Raw genomic sequence first — 19,599 nt, 5'->3', positions numbered from 1 at the left:
AGCCGCGTCCCGGCTCCCCACGTCCGCCCGCCGGGCCGGGAGCGCCCCGGCACAAAGTTCCCAGCTCGCTGCGCCGCCCGCGGCCCGGGACGTGCGAGGCGCCTCCTCCTCAGCCATACTTTCTCGGCTGCTTTCCAGGCGCCGCTCGGCGGAGGCTGGCATTGGCGGCTCCCCGGGCGTGCAGGGAGGTCTGGTCCCCGCCGGCGCCGTCAGTCCAGCTGCAGCCGCGCTGCACCCGCTCCCCGGGCTTCTGCTCTGCGTCCCGCAGCCGCCGCCGCCGCCGCGGAAACTTGCGGTTCATGAAGCGCGGGCGGCGGGGAGAGCCCGAGTGGCTCGGGCGCGCGGGGGTCGCCTCCTGCCTTGCTGACTCGCGGCTGGCTGTGGCGGGCGGCTGGCGTTCGTGGCTCCGGGCTGGCGGCGCCGCGCTAGTGGCCGTGGCCGGGGAGACGAGCGCGCAACTCTCGGCAGCCCAGCGGCCTTGGGTCCCCCCAGCGCCTCCGCCTCCTCCTCCTCCGCCGCCGCCTGACCATTTGTGTCAATCCCTCAACTCGCTCCCTCTCCTCTCCCCCGCGCGCCCTCCCACCGGTTTCTAGGCGCCCCGCAGTCTGTCTTTCACCCGGAGGGAGGAGCCTTGAAACCGACGCGAAACTGGAGGCTCAGGGACCGTCGCCCAATCGCGGCACCCGCTTCCCGGCGCAAAGGGATCCCCGTGCCTTCTAGCGGGAGCTGAAGCCGGGGGCAGGCGGAAGGAGGAGGAAGTGGTGGTGGTGGCTGAGGCACCGCTCAGGCACAAAGAATGGGTTGGCTGTGAAGCGGGACAGGCTTGGTTGCTGTTGCTTTTGCGGAAGAAAGGGCGACGACAAGTAGGAGAATGGTCCCATATGCTGCTGGAACTAATGAATAGGAGTCGGCGGACCGCGGGATTTATCTTTTCTTTTATCTATTTTCATGTCTTAAGAATCCTGCTCCTAACTCTGGCTACAAACAGCTAAACCAAGCACTGCCATCTGAACGCACGCCTCTGACTTAAGGAGAGTGAGGTTTCCTTTGAGTTTGAGTCTGACGAGGTTTTGTTTAAAACATGACTCCAATAAAGTGTGGAGCTTGCAAGCTGGGCTTGGCGGGCTTTGGACGCGCCATTTCTCATGGTCGCTGTCAAATGAAAACAACAAAACACAAAGTTTGATGGAATGCAAAAAGTAAAGCCAGATGCGCCTTCTACTTAGTGCCATGCTTCTTGTAGTCAAACTCTTTTTTTCTTTTTTTGTTTTTCTCTTTAATGAAGTCAGAAATAGAAGCAAAGGAAAGCTAGCTATTTATTAAATTTTAGAGGGGAAAAAAAGCCTTGAGACCCCAACAACGTAAGTGGTGGAGGCTCCAATTTGAGACCTCGGAACTGCGCGGGTGGGGCAGCAGGGTCCCTCAGGGAGCCTTGGCGACCCTGCGGACACCCCAGGCTCTGGGAGGAGCTTTTGATACCCGGGTCATTAATTCTTCAGCTGAGGTGCATCCCAGCCGCTACTGATAGCTAAAGGTATCAGTTTGAAGAATTAAAAACACACCCCCAAATGGAGTCTGAAAGCAAAAAGCAAACCACACTCCCCCAACACCCAAACAAGACGACCCACCTCAGCAGATGAACTCTTGTTTTCCTTGTGAGATTTTTTTAAAAGAATCTGCGTGACTCAGTTTTATCAATAAAGTGCCGCTGTATTTTATTAATTTAACCAAGGATTTTTGTTTTCTTGCTTTTGATTAGACTCCATCTCAGGAGACTTAACCCCAATTATTTTCTATCTTTTTAAAAATATATTCATTTGTTAGTAGATACTTAGAAAGCACCCATTATACAGTGAGCACTGTTTTAGGGGGTACCGTACACAGATGAAGACCTGGTGCAGCTTTACAGTGGGCCCAGAAATGTAAACCAGTGGTGGCAATGTCCACCGGAAAGGGCATAAGGGCAGCAAATAACCAACCAGCGCGGAGAGGAGGTATGGGAGGGGTCCTGGGGAGAGGCAGAGGCAAAGTACAAAAACCAACAATTCCAAAATACAATTGCTGAGGGGCAGGAAAGGTGAGTGCTAGTGCCTCAGCATGGAGAAGAAGAAAAGGTGTTTTAGCCCCTCCAGAACAGTATGAGCTGAACTGTTCAAACCATAGGGAGCTATTGCAAGTGACTTTCCCCTCACATAAGCAGGAAGTGGCTCCTGGATAACTGTGAAAGAGGAACAGGGCTCAGGCTGTCCTGGAGAAGCATCAACATTCATTCCAGATGAGGATTACTTGTCCCCATACTAATAAGCACTGTTTGTCACAACGCATATTGGTGTCTGAGGGAATCTGCAGTCATCTTTGTCTGTCAAAGTAGTAGTTTTCAAATATACATAGAGGCAGTAGACTCATGACGTACACATTCACTTTAAAATTTGTTTTGTTTGGACAAGGTCTTTATATGGCAGCCCAGGAGGCATCAAATTGACTATCTTGCCTCAGCCTTCTGAGTAACTGCACATACCACTGTACCTGGCTTGTTTTAAAGTATTTCTGAAGAAAAGTATTTCCAAATCTTAGTGCTTTTTTTTTTTTTAAAGAGCAACAGGTACTAAATGCACAATAGGATGAGATGTATTTGTGTGACTCTGTGTGTGTGTGTGTGTGTGTTGACTGTAACTTGATACATTTTTGATAGAGAAAAAGAGGTGGGGAAGAGGAGGTCCTCTCTGAGGTCCTTGAACACTCATCTTACTGTTCATCTTACATTCCTGCTAGCATCCCAGCCCACAGGGATTCCATTTGTCTAGCCTTCCTTTCTGACACTTAGTCCTCTCTAACCATGTCCCATTCCTTACATCTATACCCAGTCATCTCTCTTCTGGAACTATTCTCTTGAAGACTTAACTGCCTTGTGCTGTAATCTCTTGAGGTCTTTTAGGTGACTGGGTTGGGTGAAAAGTGAATCTATCCTACCAAGAAGCATCATATAAGTTAAGTATTCACCACCACTGTCACCCCAAATCCTTCACCTTCTTCACCAAAGGGGCAGGGTAGAGCACAGAAAATACCACAGAAGTCTCCATTCTGTTTCACAGAATAGGAAACAGTCTCCAGTTTCAAAAAAGTTGTTCTAATGAAATTTCTGGACTTTCATCTTCTACCTAATACTGAGATTTACTAGAGAGGAGGCTGAGAAGGACAGCCAGAGTCTTTCCTTTAAAGGGAAAATAGGCCATTCTTACTGTAGCATAGAACCTGAGGCTGCCATCAAACCAAAGTCATCATCTGAGAAATAGCTTTTTCTCCAGTTTACAATTGAGAGCACAAGGCCAAGAAATGGTAAGGGATGGGCCTCGGGTTAAATGGGCTTGTTGCTTAAATGGCTTGAATTTCATCAGATGCTTACTTTAACCCTCTGTAGTTTTTCAAGTAACTATAATTCTTTGCATTGTTTTTAAGTCAATTTTCTGTAGTAGCTCTCCTTCAATAGATCACATTTAAAAGACTATGGAAAATTTAAAAAGAAAACACTTTCTGAGAGTTGCCTTTCGCTGTTAAGCCCATCGAAGCAGATTTCCTCTGTATTAGTTGTGCAAGTACAGCATTTCACTTGTGTATGTGACACACAAGGAGCTAGCTACGAAAGCAAACAAGCAAGCAAGCAAACAAACATAACAGTTTGGAGTAGCTGCTACCACCAACTCATGTTATAAAAGTGGTCTGTTCAAGAATTGATATAGGCAGTGGGTGAAAAAAAATGTATCAGAAGAGAAATGAGAGCAGCATATTTTATCCTTGGCTTAGAACATCCTTCTATGAGGATATGGAGGGGTTTGAGATCCACAGATAAAAATTACTAAATAAGTATTAACTGTTAGAGACTTGGCGATGAAACATCTGTTACTTCAACATGACCTAATCAATACAACCTGATTCCTCCTTATATTGGTTTAGCAGACATCAGCCTCAGCCACATTTTCCTATAGCAAAGATCTCATTTTATCATGTCTTTCTTAAATATTATGAATCTTCTCTGATTATGCTAAGTGAGTGTGGATAGTCACCAGGGACGGTCATCTAGTTTCAACTGTACACAACTGAATATACTGGAGCTCAAGCAGTGGGTGAGGTGCATGCTCCAAGCGCAACCTGAGGGACTTGCTTTCAAGTGATTTGTTTTGCGACTGCTTTGTGGGTGACAAGCTTGAATCACCTCTGATGGATAACAGAAATTATAGCATGAGTTAATCCTAATTTTTTGAGACTCTAATATAGGTACTTGACATTGCTTTCACTGTGTTACATACACTGGATTGCTTAAACTATATTTTGTTATGGATATTAATTATTAGCTCCTTGTAATAATGTATCTAAGGCTGAAAAATTTCCCAAAGCCAGTAAGTGCCAGAATAGACCTTGAGCCTGACAAGCCATTGCTTTTCATCAAATGCACTATGCAAACATGCCCACTCCTAAAAATCACAGAACAGGGGTCTGGAGAGATGGTTCAGTGGTTAAAAGCACTGGCTGTTCTTGCAGAAGACCCAGGTTCTAATCCTAGCGCCCACATGGCAGCTATCAACTGTCAGTAACTTCAGTCCCAGGGGATCCAACACCCTCTTCTGTCCTCTGCAGGCATTGCACGACATGGGTGCACTTACCTGTATGCATGCAATTCACTCATACACATAAAGTAAAAATAATAGCCAGGTGTGGTGGCACATGCCTTTAATCCCAGCACTTGGGAGGCAGAGGCAGGCAGATCTCTGTGAGTTCAAGGCCAGCCTGGTCTACATAGTAAGTTCCAGGTCAGCTGGGGCTACAGGGAGACCCTGTCTCAAAAAGACCAATAATAATAATAATAATAATAATAATAGTAATAATAATAATAAATAAAATAAAATAAAAGAAGAATGTTTTTTAAAAATCATAGAAGAAAATGTGGTTCCTGGATATACATCATGGTGATTCTTCGGTATTTAACATAATTTTCTATGCCAGCACATATGTGTAGGGGAATAAACACTGGGATTCACTACTGAGTTTGGCAGGTATTTTCCAAATTCTCTTCTGTGTAATACAGTAACTTCCCTAAGAGTGTCCTGTAAAATGAGTTTGTTTAAAGAAATTTGCAAAACGCCTTTCTCTATGTTCTTGTTGGAGATTTGCAGTCACCTCATAAAGTCTGTGAGAAGTTCTAAGGTAACAAAATTCCTTTTTAAATTTTAAAAAGATATTTAATTATTATTTTAATTTCATGTGTATCAGTGTATTGCCTGCATGTGTGTAAATGCACTCATGTCATGCAGTGCCTGAGGAGGTCAGAAGAGGGTGTCAAATACCCTGGAGCTGTAGTTACAGACAGTTGTTAGCTGCCATGTGGGCTCTGGAAATTGAACCTGGGTCCTCTGTAAGAGTGGCCAGTGCTCTTAACCACTGAGCCATCTCTCCAACCCCACAAAATTCTTTTCTAAAAACTTTGTTACATACAGTTTTTTACACATACACACATGTACATGCACATGTGCACATACACATATGTATTATATCAATATTCTGCTTGACGTTAGTGCTCTGTGGAATACAGTTTGAGGAAAGCTGGTTTAGAACTACTGTACTGTAAGTTATATATACTTGGACTCTCACCTCTCTATCACTTGGGATGTCAGGAGTAGAAAGAGAAAACTTGTCCTGTTGTGTTTTGAGTTCTCCTTGAATTCCTAAGTACGGGATGTTGATTGATTAGGGAGCTGATAGTGATAGAGAAGTTCAGTCTCTACTACTCCCTTCCTGGGCAGCAGCACCTAAGAGTCTCCTCTTTCTAGAGATACACTAGGTTTAAATCTTATTGATTTTCCATCCTAGAAATTTCTGCATAAACCTTTTTTGTTGTTGCTGTCATTTTTTATTTGATGTTTTGAAACAGTCTATATAGCCCAGGCTGGCATGGAATTCATGATCCTTCTGCTTCAACCATCCAAGTACTGGGATTGTAGGTATACACCATTACACACAACTGCATAAATTAATTCTCACCTACCAAAACATCTGTATTCTTGTGGGTGTGTGTACATGCATATGGAGGCCAGATGTTGATGGTGGGTTCTTCCTCCATCACTCCTCACCTTATTTTTTGAGGCAGAGTCTCTCACTGCTCCTGGAGCACAGCAATTCAGCTAGATTGGCTGACCAGTGAGCTCCAGAGATCCACCTGTCTCTAGTCCCCAGCACTGGGATTACAGACACATTTCACCATGTTGGATTTTTGTATGGTTATCAAGGATCCAAAGTCAGGTTCTTATGTTGCATGGCAAACACTCTACTGACTCAGCCATCTCCCAACCCCTAAAACATTTATATTCTTTGCACCAATTCTAAAAACAAATGTCTCTTCTATTTTCATTTTTGTACAAATATGTTTTTAGCATTGATGAGCTAGTTTCTGCATTCATTTACATTCAGAACTTCAGTTGATAGCTCTCTTTGAAAGTCCCTTCTTTAAGGTTACATGCACACACACACACACACACACAGCTTTTCTTAACAACTTAGCAAAAGAGATTTTCAGGTATTGTTCTCTCTCTCTCTCTCTCTCTCTCTCTCTCTCTCTCTCTCTCTTTCTCATGGAAATTAAAAATAACTTGACCTGAGTGTAAAATAGTGATTACTAGAGGTTAAGAAGTGAAGAGGAAAGCAGATATAATGTAGCTGGACTTGATCAGTCAGTGCACACTATATATGTGCAGCGAAATATCACACTGAAGCCCACTAACACAATCAAAATCAAACAAAAGAGGTTGCTAATGGGATATCTTGACTTTTACCTCAGAATACTCATAGTTGATTCATGTAAAGATTTTAATATTAACATAATTTTAAAATCACATTAAGATTATTTGCGTTTGTTGTAGTTTATTAGAATTTACATTTTAAATATGTTAAAATGCAAAGGTTCAATAAAAATGGTTATATTAGGTAGACTATGAATCATAGTGTACACAAAAGTCATAAGAGGTTTTTAAATAGAGATATGAAATACGAAAAAGTAAAATTGCACTGAATTTTCATCAACAAGGTAGGACAAAAATTATGACAAGTTTTCTAGTAATTCAAAGATGAAGCTGCAAAATAGGATTTTCCTGAGTACATTTCTCAAAAGGACCATCTCTGAAGAACTTTTTCATGCTTCCTTAATTAGTTCTGTTGTCATTGTACAATTGGAAAAAGTATATACTACCTAGCAAAACTTTTGCACAACCTACAGGCATTTGTATTGGATTTCAAATGTAGTCTTTTGTGAGGCTTTGGCCAAAAAAAAACCGTAGATGAGCCCTTATAAATTAAAACCTTATGTCAACCTTACACTTGAAGGGGCCCCTTGAGTGGCTAAACTGTGAGAGCTGAGTTTGCAATCATTTTGGTACAAAAAGAAAATTTTAAGAGAACAACAAAAAAAAAGTGTGTGCTTCTGTAAGCGACCATTTCTTCTCTCCCTGCTGGATGACTTGACTTCTTTGGGTGGTTTATTGGGTAAATAATTTTATATGACCTTTAAAACAAAAGTCCGATCAAATTGTTTTCTTTTTCTTTATTTGTTGGCTAAAGGTAAAGAAAGTTAATCCAGGTTCTAAGACATTGATGCAAATTTCTTCACATCTTTAGACTTATGGTTTAAAATCAATGGAGCGTGCACCAAAGACATTTTCATTTCAGCTGTGAAACTTCTTTGGCCCATGTGAGAAAAGCAATGGACTACTTGTACTTTAGTAGAAGTCTAAAAGTGAAGATTCCTTAGTACTTAAAAAGAATAGTAGAGAATGAAAAAGGGAGAGACGATTCCCCCATGAAAACGATCCTACTCTATAGTGCCTGGTTTAATCTATTCTGTTGCAGGACGACCACCCTCACTCAGAATGGAGAACTAGAGCTTTAAGAAGTTGAGTTGCCTGGAGGTGCCAGAACAAGGATCCAACTGTTGTTACCACATGCATTCACAACAGCTGCGTGCCAAGGAAAATTAAGACAATCCATGGCTTTTGTAAGCTAATTAAAGAAAACCCATTAGGAAGCACAAAAGTTTTTCAAGAATGTAGCTCTGAGACACTCTTGGATCTTTAGTAGAAAGGATACCACACACCTTAAGGGCAATGTAAGAAGGCCACTACTCACTCTTGACTGTAACACGGGCCACAATTTCTTAGCTGGAGAAGGTGTACATGAAAGGACATAAAACAATAAGCTCAGTATAGAGCTTTCCTGTGAGCTGAGTCTGCCTAGGGTAGACCTTGATGTGCTCGTACTGTCCATTCTCACATTTAACTCTGCATTGAAAAGAAGGGCTATACAGGAGAGAGTTCTCCAGTGTTGGGTAAAAGGCATTGTGGTCTTTTATTATAGAGAGCCTGTCTTGTTTTATTCAGTCTTACTTTCCTCATATACAAAACCCAATGGACACTGCTCATCTTCTAGCTCTAACAGCAAAAAGATATGTGTTATTTACCCTTGGACATTAGAATATTAATTATCAGGAGAGTGTATTTGTTAAAGCTCTCTGAGCACATTCATTTCAGGATTTCTCTGCATCATTGATCTGATAGGATGGATTGCAATCAGGTTTTGTTTAAACCAAGGACTTTCATTTTTACTTTTCTTTTTCCTCCAGTTCTCTGGAGCTTGGAAGCAAGAGAACTCTCTGACTGCTGGAGCTGGTGTTCTTCCCTCTCAGGGCCTTCCAGGTCACATAGCACTGTTTGCTGCAGTTCTTTCAGATTAACACAGACTTTTTAGCTTAGACAAAAAATAAGCTGTAATCACTATTGACTGCATATGAATTGAAAAGTGAGCACACAGATCAAGATTTGGTCTGATGGTTCTGTTATGGTTAGAATTCCCATTTAATCTCATGATTGCCCCACACCCATTGCTTTCCAAATGTTCTTCAATGCTGTATAGTAGTCCTCCAAGTTTAGTGCTATAAAATTATACACATTCTATTATTTTAATAATTTCTGGGCTCAGGAATATGAACAGGTACTAAAAGTGACTTACCTGTCTGTTGGAATGTCTGGAAACAGTTGAGAGGATGCTAAAAATAGCTAAGGAGTGTCTTAGGCAGTTGAGAGCTCAAACAAAAAGGACATGGAAGAGCTTGAGGATCCACTTCCAAAATGAACTCTGCTGAACTATAACCCAGAGAGCTTCCAAGTTGTCTCTCTGGCATGGACATCTCAGTGTGGTCACAGGCTACTTATAAAACAGCTGAGGGGTTGAGCAAACAGGGGAGAGCTACATGTTCTTTCAGGACCCAGGCTTGGAAGTTGCCTATTACTGCTTCCCAAGTACTCCTGTGGCCATCCCTGAGCAGAAGCAGCACATGGAACATACACACCACCTCAATGGGAGCACTGTGTACATGGAATGTGTAGTAATGAGGAAAATCTGCCATGCTAAGAAATTTCTTAGCCTAAATCTGCATTTACAGCCTACAATAATATCATATCATATGATGATGTTAAAGATCATCATAATAGTATTTATGAATTGCTTACTACATGGTTGCCAATTTTCCCATCAGTGGCATTTCCCATCAATGGCATTTTCCCATCAATGTTATCTCCATGTCATAGAATAGGAAAGGGAGGCTAAGGAACTGGTCACACCCTATGGAACAGGAGAATGGAGTGAAGACTGGTTAGAACATAAAAGAATTTAACCACTAGGCTAAAAAATTCCTGTCTGGGGCTGGAGACTTGGATCAATGGTTAAGAGTACTGGCTACTCTTGCAGAAGACCCGGGTTTGATTCCCAGCACCCACATGGAGACTAACAATTGCCTGTAACTCCAGTTCCAGGTAATCCAGTTCCCTCTTCTGACCTCCAAGGGCATCGCACAACATGGGTGCTCTTACATGCATGAGGACAATACACTCATACACATAAAATAAATTAGCTGGGCATGGTGGCTTACACTTTAACCTCAGCAATTTGGAGGCAGAGGCAGGCAGATTTCTATGAGTTTGAAGCCAGTCAGTGTTACATAGTGAGACCCTGTCTCAAAAAAGACAAAAATTTTACTGAAACAGACTTAGTGGCCTTGGACCCACAGCAGTTGAACAAAAAGCCTCACCTCCTCACAGACACCTGTACCTTGGCAGAGTATTTTCCTGACAGGATTGGGCAAGCTCAAACTGGCAGAGCTGAAATCTTCCCCAAGAAGAATGAAGTGAGTCACCAAGCCTGAGGCTTGCTGTCTTGTGACTGCTGGGAAATCAGGCTTTTGTCCTTGACTCTTAGTTGGATGTCATTCCATTGTTAAGAAATGGTTTGTGTGCAGAATTTGGCTGTTATCAAGACGTAGTCTGAGGCAAAACTGTTTCATCTTTCAGGGCAATTAGAAAATATCTAGCTAATGCTCAGAATTACAAAGCTCCCATTTCTTAAACTCAGTTTTCACACCAAACCAAGTTATCTAGCAAGTTCATGTTCTCCTGAAAATGTAAAATTACAAAGTACACCTCTTGATAAATTACAAATCCATTCTCTGCAGGAGCAGACTCCTTACTAAAATACCTTAGAATGCAGGTAGAAGAATGGAAACCTTGTGACGCCAGCCACAGAAGTGCTGGGGCTCAGGAACAGGGACATTCTCAGGACTCAATAGCTTTAGAACCAATTTGGATGCTGACATTTCAATCGTCCAACCTTGTTTCTAGTTTGCCTTGTATGTGGGAATTGGTATAGATAGCAAATGGGATTTTTCCCTATCCCTTCATTCCCACCCTCTCTCAACATTTCTGCCCTGCAAGTGTCTGTCATGGCTGCTCTGTCTTCACACATAGGCCACCAGAGGCTCTGCTAGCATCATTCCTGTGCATTGGGGCCATGAGAAAACATGGGAAGTACAGACTGTCCTCTCACTAGTCCCTCTGTGGTGGAGCACACAGCCCTTCGGTGTCCACTGCTTCCCAGAGCTTCCATCTCCTGCCTCTCTTCTCCCCAAATTTAAGAGGCTTTTCCTGACTATGTAAGCTAGCTCCTTCAGCCATTCTTGGCCTACAAAGGTGTACAGTGTCTGTGTACTTCACTTTTTGCCTTTGAGATGTTTCCCAAAGGTTGAGGTAAATGACTAGCCGATCAATTCAATAAAAGATTTCAGATCAAAGTAGATCTCGTCATCATCAAATCCAAACCCACAATGGCCCCTTAACTCTTCTATCCAGACAAAATGAAATCTCATTCTTTTCCAGATACTTCCTGAAGACCTGCCTCAGATTTGTATTTCCATATATTCATTCATTCATCCATCCATTCAACAAACATTTCTGGAGACAGGCATACCATTTGGTGCTTTAGATATAACACCAAACAGGGCAGATGCTGTCCCTGTTTTCACCAGGATTTCTTCCTAGCTCAGAAAAATGACACAGGAAAAAAAAAAAAGCCTATACTATTTATCCATGCTTGCATCATTCATTCCAGTTGGTATAAATTATATTAAGTCTTTCAGCTTGGAATTATAGATAGTTCTGGATACTTTCATCAAAGAAAGGAATGCATGGGAATGACATGGCAATGTCTAACAGGATCCAAGGAAGAGATAAATAAGCATAAGAACCAAATTAGCTGTATCTCTGTGACAGTTTATGAATCTTCCTTTTGATATGCTTCATTAACGTGACTTCATTATCAGCAGCTCCAAATCTTTCTGTTAATAAGGGAACATCATTTGTCTCGCTTGAGTGTAGTATCTGCCCTTGGACTAATTAATGTAAGCCTTGAATAATAGTCTTAGAGGACAAACATGGCTGTTGGGATCTAACTGTGGGTTAAGACCCCAGAAAACAAGTCAAACAGTCTCTATATAATTGTTTATACAACAAAAGACGAGTTGTCTCAAAGCATTGACCCTAATTTGGGGAAGTGGGTGATGTCAAAGAAAGTCTCACTTTCTTTGGATGAGAAAAGTAATCTTGTCACCCAAAGGATGAAGAGGAGTTTGCTAAAGTCAAAAGGGAAAGTGGAGAAGGAGAGAGGACAGGACATCATGATAAGCAGACATGGTGTCTGCAAAACCTCAGGGCAGGAAGGGAGAAGATGCACTTGAGGGCTGATGAGAGGGCTGCATCATAGTTGGCGGCTTATCTTAACTCTGGCGGGCTGCAGGTCTCACTTTAAACCTTACATCCTTGACATCATCTCTCTCTGGAAGCCAGTGGAAATCCTAATGATCAGTAAGGGGACTCTTGAGTTACTGGCTGGGCATCTAGAGCCTGTTCTGTTCTATTGCTAGTAACAAAGTTGACACCACTGGTTCACGGTTGTTTTTACCTTCCAGAAAGGCTCATTTTTTTTTTCAGAAATATATTGGCTTTGGGGGGGGTTGATTAAAATTCCCTTCACCTACTTTCTCTAGATTTCACCTGCTGTATCTATAAAGCAAAGCTAGCAGACCTGTATAAATTCTAACTGAATTTTAAATAGTTGTCAAGCAGCTCTTCAATTCTAAGAACACCTAAAATTAGTTTTCTATTAACCTAAGACCAGAAATTGCTGTTTTGTTCTTTTGGAGAAATGGTAACTATTAGTAGTCATGTGAGATAGCTGTAATTATTAATATACCTGTAATTATTAATATACAGAATAATTACAAATGGGTATTATGATAGCCATGGTGATTGAACTGAGACAACTGGGAAGTCTGAGGTGGAGTAAGAAGGGCAAATAAATGCTTGGGTGGTGCATTTCTCCTCCCCTTTAACTGGGGTTGGGGTTGAGGTCTGCTTTGTGAGTCTGCAGAATGAGGAAGAAGTGATGCTGAACTGGTTCTAGGTCTAAGCCTTCACAAAGAAGGCACACTCATGACTGAGCTCCTAGAAAATGGCTTCCATACTGTCAAAAGTTCCAGTGGACTACTGAACCTGGGAGGGGCATGGAGAGTTCCAGAGTGAGTCTCCATCTGTGAGTCCCAGGAGTCCCAGCGCCAGCCAAGCTTTCCCTGCTGAGCGGAGCTCTTGAGTAAACTCAGACACACCCTGTGGAGCAGAACCACCCACATTACCCAGGCCACCCACAAAATTGGAAGACATGATAAAGTTTTCTTAGGCTGTTTAATTTTAGGTGGTTTGTTATGTAATATTAGACACCTAAGCAGGTTCCAGTGTAGATTTTTTTCCATTTATTTAGGAAAAAGTAAATTTTTGTTTTGTGTTTTTATAAAATTTGGTTTTTAATACAATACTTTAAACATTTATTACTAACAATTTTTAGCAGAAGTTATATATATATAAAATCTTCCTCTTACCCCTAGTCATTCTATTCTACTCCCAGGGGCAATCACTTTGTGCAGTTTTGGGGGAACTTTTTTTTGTGAGACAACACTATATAGTCTAAGTTGGCCTCAAACTCCTGATTCTCCCACCTCAGCTTCCTGAGTGGTGGGATTACAGGAATACCCCACCATGCCAGACTTAAGTTTTTTTAAAGATTCATTTTATTATTTTTAATTATATGTATGTATATGTCTGTATATAGGCATGTACACATGAGTATGTTGGAGTTAAGGTGGTTGCAAGCCATCCAACATGGGCGTTGGGAACCAAACTTATATCCTCTGCAAGAGAGGTATGGGCTCTTTATTCTGAGCCATCTCTCCACCTAAAACTTAGGTATTTAAATATTGGCACGAACATATATGTATTATCTTTCATTTTTACATGCAAATGATCTTCTTCCCATATGATAATATACCTCCCTCATCCCTCACCAATGTATTTTGGAAGTAGCTTCATACTTTATTTACATAAAGCTGCCTCATTCTTTTTATGATTACATCATATTCTATTGCACAACAGAACCCAATTTATGTAGCAAGTCTCCTATTCATTGGTGTTTGCTTTTAATCACACTGTAGAAAATATAGCAGGGCATAGTGACACATGCCTGTAACCCTAGCACTCAGAATGTGGAAGTAGAACAATCATGTATTTGAGGTTAGCTTGGGTTGCATACATGAGACCCTGTCTCAAACAAACAAACAAACAAACAAACAAACAAACAAAGCTGTAATAAATGTGTTTGAATGTATATCATTTTTCACACTTACAAATATGTGAGTATAATCTTACAAATGAAAGTGTCAGGGCAAAGGGTATGTCCATTTTTGATAGTTGACACCAAATCATTTTCTATCTAAGTTGTACCAAATTAGGCATGAATGCTTATATCATTACACCTTGGCTAAAGCATTTAAAACAAATTCTTCTGTTGTTTGCTATAGTTTTGTAGTTGATGCTAAAGATTTTCTGACAATTACAACTTTCCCCCTTTCTGTTGTTATTTTGTATTCCATTTCTTTTGCTCTCCTTGTGTTTGCTAGTTCTTTCAGAAGAATGTTAAATATTACTGATGATATTGTAGAACGCAATTGTCCCATTCTTGGGCTAATAATGAATGAAGCTGAAATGGGAAAGGAGAAGGCTGCACTTGAGATGAGACATATTAGTTTTTTTGTTTTATTTATTTTTTAAGTGTTTTATTTATTATTTTAATGTTATCTGTATGAGTGTATTTCCTGCATGTATGTAAGTGCACCCATATCATGCAATGCCCTCGGAGGTCAGAAGATGGCACCAAGTTCCCTGGAACCAGAGTTATAAACAGTTGTTAGCTGCCATGTGGGTGCTGGGAATTGAACCTGGGTCCTCTGCAGGAGCAGTCAGCTCTGTTAACTGCTGAGCCATATCTCCAGCCCCAGTTTTGTTATTTTAAAAGCAATATCCATCTAGTCACACTGCTGAGCATTGTTAGCAGGAAAGGATCTACTTTCAGCATCTATGGAGTAGTCAGACCATTCTTTCTTTCAGTCTTAAACAATATTAAATTAAAGTGTGTCGTAATTGAAATTTTACTTCCATTTTTTCCTTTATTTTATTTTTTTGTTTTTATTTTATTTTTTATTGATTTTTTTGTGTATTTCATACAGAACAGCTCAAACAGTCTTAATCATCTTTATATCCCCGTCCCCACTGGCACCCTCCCATAGCCCCCCCCACTGGAGCCCATATACTCTGTCATCTTTGTTTAGGCCCACTGGGTTGTCTTACTTTCATTCTTAGAGTAAACATTATATACTTGCTCATAATGTATTCTCCTTTTGGTTTTATTTTATTTGCTGGTTCCTAGGTGTTAGCATTTTTTATTTAGGCGTGGCATTTTAATTTTGAAATGGAATTGGTCTGTTGTGCCAAAAGAAACTTGCTAAGAAAATAATTCATCAGAAACAAAAGTAGTAGTAGTGTGAGTAGATAAATCAGCAAGTGAAAAATTTTAGCGAATAGAGGAAATTCTGAGGATAAGGGAGGCGACCACCTCTTCACTGACAGAGAACTAGAGGAGAAAATCTAGGACATCCAAAGTTGGCAGGACAGAACCAAAGAAGTGTGTATCAGACTATTGAATTTTAGTCAAGTGGAGAACTTGGGAGCGAAGTCAGTGCTTGCAATAACAACTTGCATGGAGGAATATCAAATTATGTGTGTATGCAAGCAGATTATGCATAAAAAATCTTGAAATCATATCTTAATTCACTGTGATTGTCCTGCACTTCAAAGAAAAAATGAACCAATTTTTTACAGAAAAGGTTTAATGGAGAAAGTGAAAGTTGTTGGATCTGACCTGCAGGGGTCAATGTCTAGCTCATACATTATTGATCCCAATGAAGTGTCTTTTCAGCCCTTCTTTGGTGGAATGAATTCTCTAGCACAGGGTTTGTAACCACCACAGAAAGGACACATCCGGTGCAGGGGAGATGGCTTTTGTTGGAAATTAGGGCTTCCCTGCACTCAGGCAGTATGTGAGCAAGCAGGCAAGTTCAAGTCCTCAGTGTGGTAGAAGGGGTCCTCTGGAAGCCCTTCCCACTATGACCCCATGCAGTCTATCTTCTGTTTTCTCATGGGAAAAGGGAACTGAACCTGAAAATAAGTCACTAGATGCTCTCAAATGTTCTAGGTGTCTGCAAACTTGAGCAGGATTCATTCTGACTTTTTATTTGTTTAAGTGTGTGAGTTTAGCCATGACATCACCAGAAGCTATTAAGCTTAATATGAGATGAGATAATTTACAGGCTTTATTTGGCCTATGACACTGAACATACTCTGTTTCCCCATCTCATTATGTGGGTCACTTTTGACAAGTTTATTTAGTGACGCCGAGCCTCAGTTTTCTCATCTGCAAAATGACTGTTATGAAAACAGCTTCCCAGATTACCTCATTGGGCAGTTGTATAAGGATCAAATGAGATAATGCACATATATGGCATATTGAAACTACACTCCAGGCATAATGTGTACTTCACAAGTCACTTGTGCAAAATATCTCTACTTACTATGACAACCCATCCCAATTCTAGGGCAAGCTAGTGGAATCCCAATTCCTCTTTTTCCAAAGAAACAATAAGGAAAGAATTTCCCTATTTTGGGGAGGTTCCTTATTGGATGCTGAATGTGATAAGCCAGTAAGTTGCTGAGCTTCTGCCAGTCTCTGAAAACTTTCTCTTCCAGCCTTCTGATAGAATCCTAGTTAGTCATCAGCTAGGAACCATCAGTGTGGACAGGACTGATAGCTAGTAGAAAGTGTCTACATGGGGTAGTGTTCAGAGGCTAACCACGGACATAGGGAAAGTACTTGAGTAGGTGAGGAAGAAAGAAGTAGTATGTTTTTCAACAAAGCTAAAAACTTAATGACTGCAAAATGTTTATTAAAGCATGAACTCAGGATCCAGGTTGTGAGGGTTTGAATCCTAGCATCTGTCACTTAAAAACTGTGAGACCTCAGGCATGCTCCCTAACTGCTCTGCACTTTAGTTTCCTTACCCATGCAATGAAAAATGCCATGGAACCTCCTTCCCTGAGTCATTATGAGGATTTGACCAGTTAATATTTATGAAGTACTTGGAACTGTGCACATGCAAGTTCTGCATAGAGATTTATTCATGAGTTATCAGGCAGCTGTTAGCTAGTATGCCAAACTCTGGATGGAAACCTCAGTGTTTGCTCATTAAAGAAGGTACACAGCACTGATGCCACACCGAATATGAGGTTTAAAGGGCTTATGAGTTTATAGACCTAAATATAACACTTTCAAAGACATTTTTAGCATTTAGTGTAAACCCCACATCTAAGTACATCACAAACACTTGCTTTAGACAACATAAAGCCAGTTTGGATCTGGGATCTCAGATGTGATCTCAGTTTAGACAAACCATTTAACTCCTCATGTCTCACTGTAGAAGAGCAATAAAAATGCTGGCTTCACAAGGATGTCATAAGATGAAAATGAGATAATTCTGCGTGTTTGCTGGGAGAGGCGCCACCTAATGCAAATTGTAATTATTAACATCATTTCATATCCTACTGGAGGCTGCTTTACATGCTATTATCTTATTAAATGACTAAAGCCAATCTTAGAAATTACAATCTTAGGAGTTGGATCATTAGGATCATGGTGCCAGACAGCCTCCTGTAGGAAAGTAGTTGGGAAGGCGCCATGGGACTGCTGGATTTAAACTCACATGTAGCAGTACTTGGATGCATACCTCTTGGGTACAACCTGAGAGACAAGCTTAAACACTTTCCAAATATGGCTCCCTTGAGGTTCCCTTCTGTGATGCATGAGTGTTAGCAATCCACAGGAATGGAGCAGGAAGATCTGGAGCATTAGTTTCCTACCTGAAGTTCATTAGTCACTTACATCTCTCCTTAGAGTGGTTTAAAGAGCCTGGAACTCAAAGATGTTAATATTCTCTTGCCCATTCCAGACTTACCTGGGTGGACAGTGGCTGGCAAATGTTTGAAGAAATTAATAAACTGAGAGGGGCATCTTCCTATGAAATTCTATTTCTAGGGGACAGACTATACAAAAAACCAGCATGCATGAAACAAGGAAGGTAAGCCTGGTGCTTTTAGGTGTTGCACAGATTAATATTTTATACATATACACCCATGAGCATATGTGTGTGTATAAAAGCTAAATATTGGACACAAAATTATGCATTCAGGTACTATTGCTTAGGTTAAAGTTGGTGATTGAAGAAGATGGTTGATAGGAAGAAATATATTTGGCTTAAAGAAAAAGTGAGGCAATTAATAATAGCCATTATAACCAAAGTTAAGGAAATAGCAACTTTTTTCATTTTTTATTGAGCTTTTTAAATTTCATACATTTCTCACTCAAATCCAGACCCCTCCCCCATTCATACCTCCCCTATCCCCCCACCGAACCCTATGCATTCTGCCATACATGCTGAGTCCTATTCATTCAGGTGTTTGCACCCAGTCGTCCTTCAGTGTAAATGCTTCCACTGGAGTCTAGTCAGCCCATCCAGTGGTCGAATGTAAGTCATACTCTCCCTCACCAAGCAGCAATCAGCCTCAAAGAGTTCTCAATCTAGTGCTGGCCCGCCACCTAAAAAACATGCGGGCATCCCTTTCATGTTTTCAAATTTCTGAGACTGGGACTGATTCTGGAGCAGAAGTTAGAGGAAAATGATTCCTTCCATCTGGACCGAACACCACTGTTTGGGAAGGGCTTTTACATACTTTCACTTAACTTTCAGGTCAAGTGTAGTTGTTGCCGTTTTAACACAGGGAGAAGCAGGTTTACTGGCCTTCAAATGTTGCGCAATAGCAAGCTGGCGAGGGAAGAACTGTCCGCGTATGTTGTAATACTGTTTACGGGAAAGGAATCATATGCTAAGTGGTTTCTACAAAGTAGAGAACTGTTTACTGAAACCAGTGGATACCATTTAACTCCTGGTACACCCACGTATCTAGTCGTTGGCCTGTATTTCCAGGGCCTCTCATTCAGTCTGCGCTGAGAACGTGCCGGGTATGGAGGCCTCAATGGGGATCACCTGGTCTGCCTTTTCCAGGCTTAACCCTGGGCAGAGGCACTGTGTTACTGGTCCAATGAGCCTCCCACTCACGTTTTCTTTGAATAATAATGTTAAACTTGTATGAAAAATTTTTATCATTTAACTATCTGGATATTTCACTTAAAAATCTGGATTCTCTTAAAATCATGAAGGTCAGGCAAGACCAAGTCTGATTTCCTGCCTTGCTAGTTTGGCTGGGGGGGGGGGGTGTGCTCTCTCTCCAGCCTGACATGCTTCTTGCCTGGACTCACATCTTGTTCACTCATATGCTTTGCAGAGTCCAGACACAGGGTGCAAATGGACAAATTGGCAACTCTTACTGATCAGCTCCCCATGACGGGTGATAAAGTGAGTTCAGTTGGCATTCCCTGAAGTTTGAAAATTCCAAGTTGGGTTTTCATAGAACCTAAGGTTATTAAAATAAACACAGTGTTGTGTATGTAGTCTGCACAACATTCTTATTTCTTTGGTGTTAACAAAATGCTTGCCCATCATTTGCCAGTTGCACAAGTCTGAAATCATGATTCTCGTCTTCTTATCAGGAAATTGAGTGGAATGAAAACTTTCTCTGGAGGCAGAGCCTGAGACAGATTGGATGCATGTGATATCTGAAGAAATTGCTTTATAGGAAAAGGGTGGGCAAGAATGTGGTCCTTGGGAAGTCCAGCCTTGGC

The 19,599-nt window shown here is 41.3% G+C and overlaps 1 protein-coding gene across 1 annotated transcript in view; it reads right to left on the bottom strand.

Annotated features, from left to right (window-relative positions):
- The window catches only part of Fzd1 (frizzled class receptor 1), a 4,118-nt gene extending 3,921 nt beyond the window's left edge, over positions 1-197 (bottom strand). Inside the window, 1 exon segment of the mRNA XM_029558334.1 lies at positions 1-197. Coding sequence (XP_029414194.1) covers positions 1-162 — 162 coding nt within the window. The 5' untranslated portion in view covers positions 163-197.
- Between the last annotated feature and the right edge of the window lie 19,402 nt (positions 198-19,599).

Source organism: Nannospalax galili, unplaced genomic scaffold (assembly GCF_000622305.1).
Source record: "Nannospalax galili isolate Female #2095 unplaced genomic scaffold, S.galili_v1.0 scaffold85, whole genome shotgun sequence".
Classification (NCBI taxonomy): Eukaryota; Metazoa; Chordata; class Mammalia; order Rodentia; family Spalacidae; genus Nannospalax; species Nannospalax galili.
The sequence above is the reverse complement of the archived record's forward strand: the minus strand, read 5'-3'. Positions and strand labels throughout refer to the sequence as shown.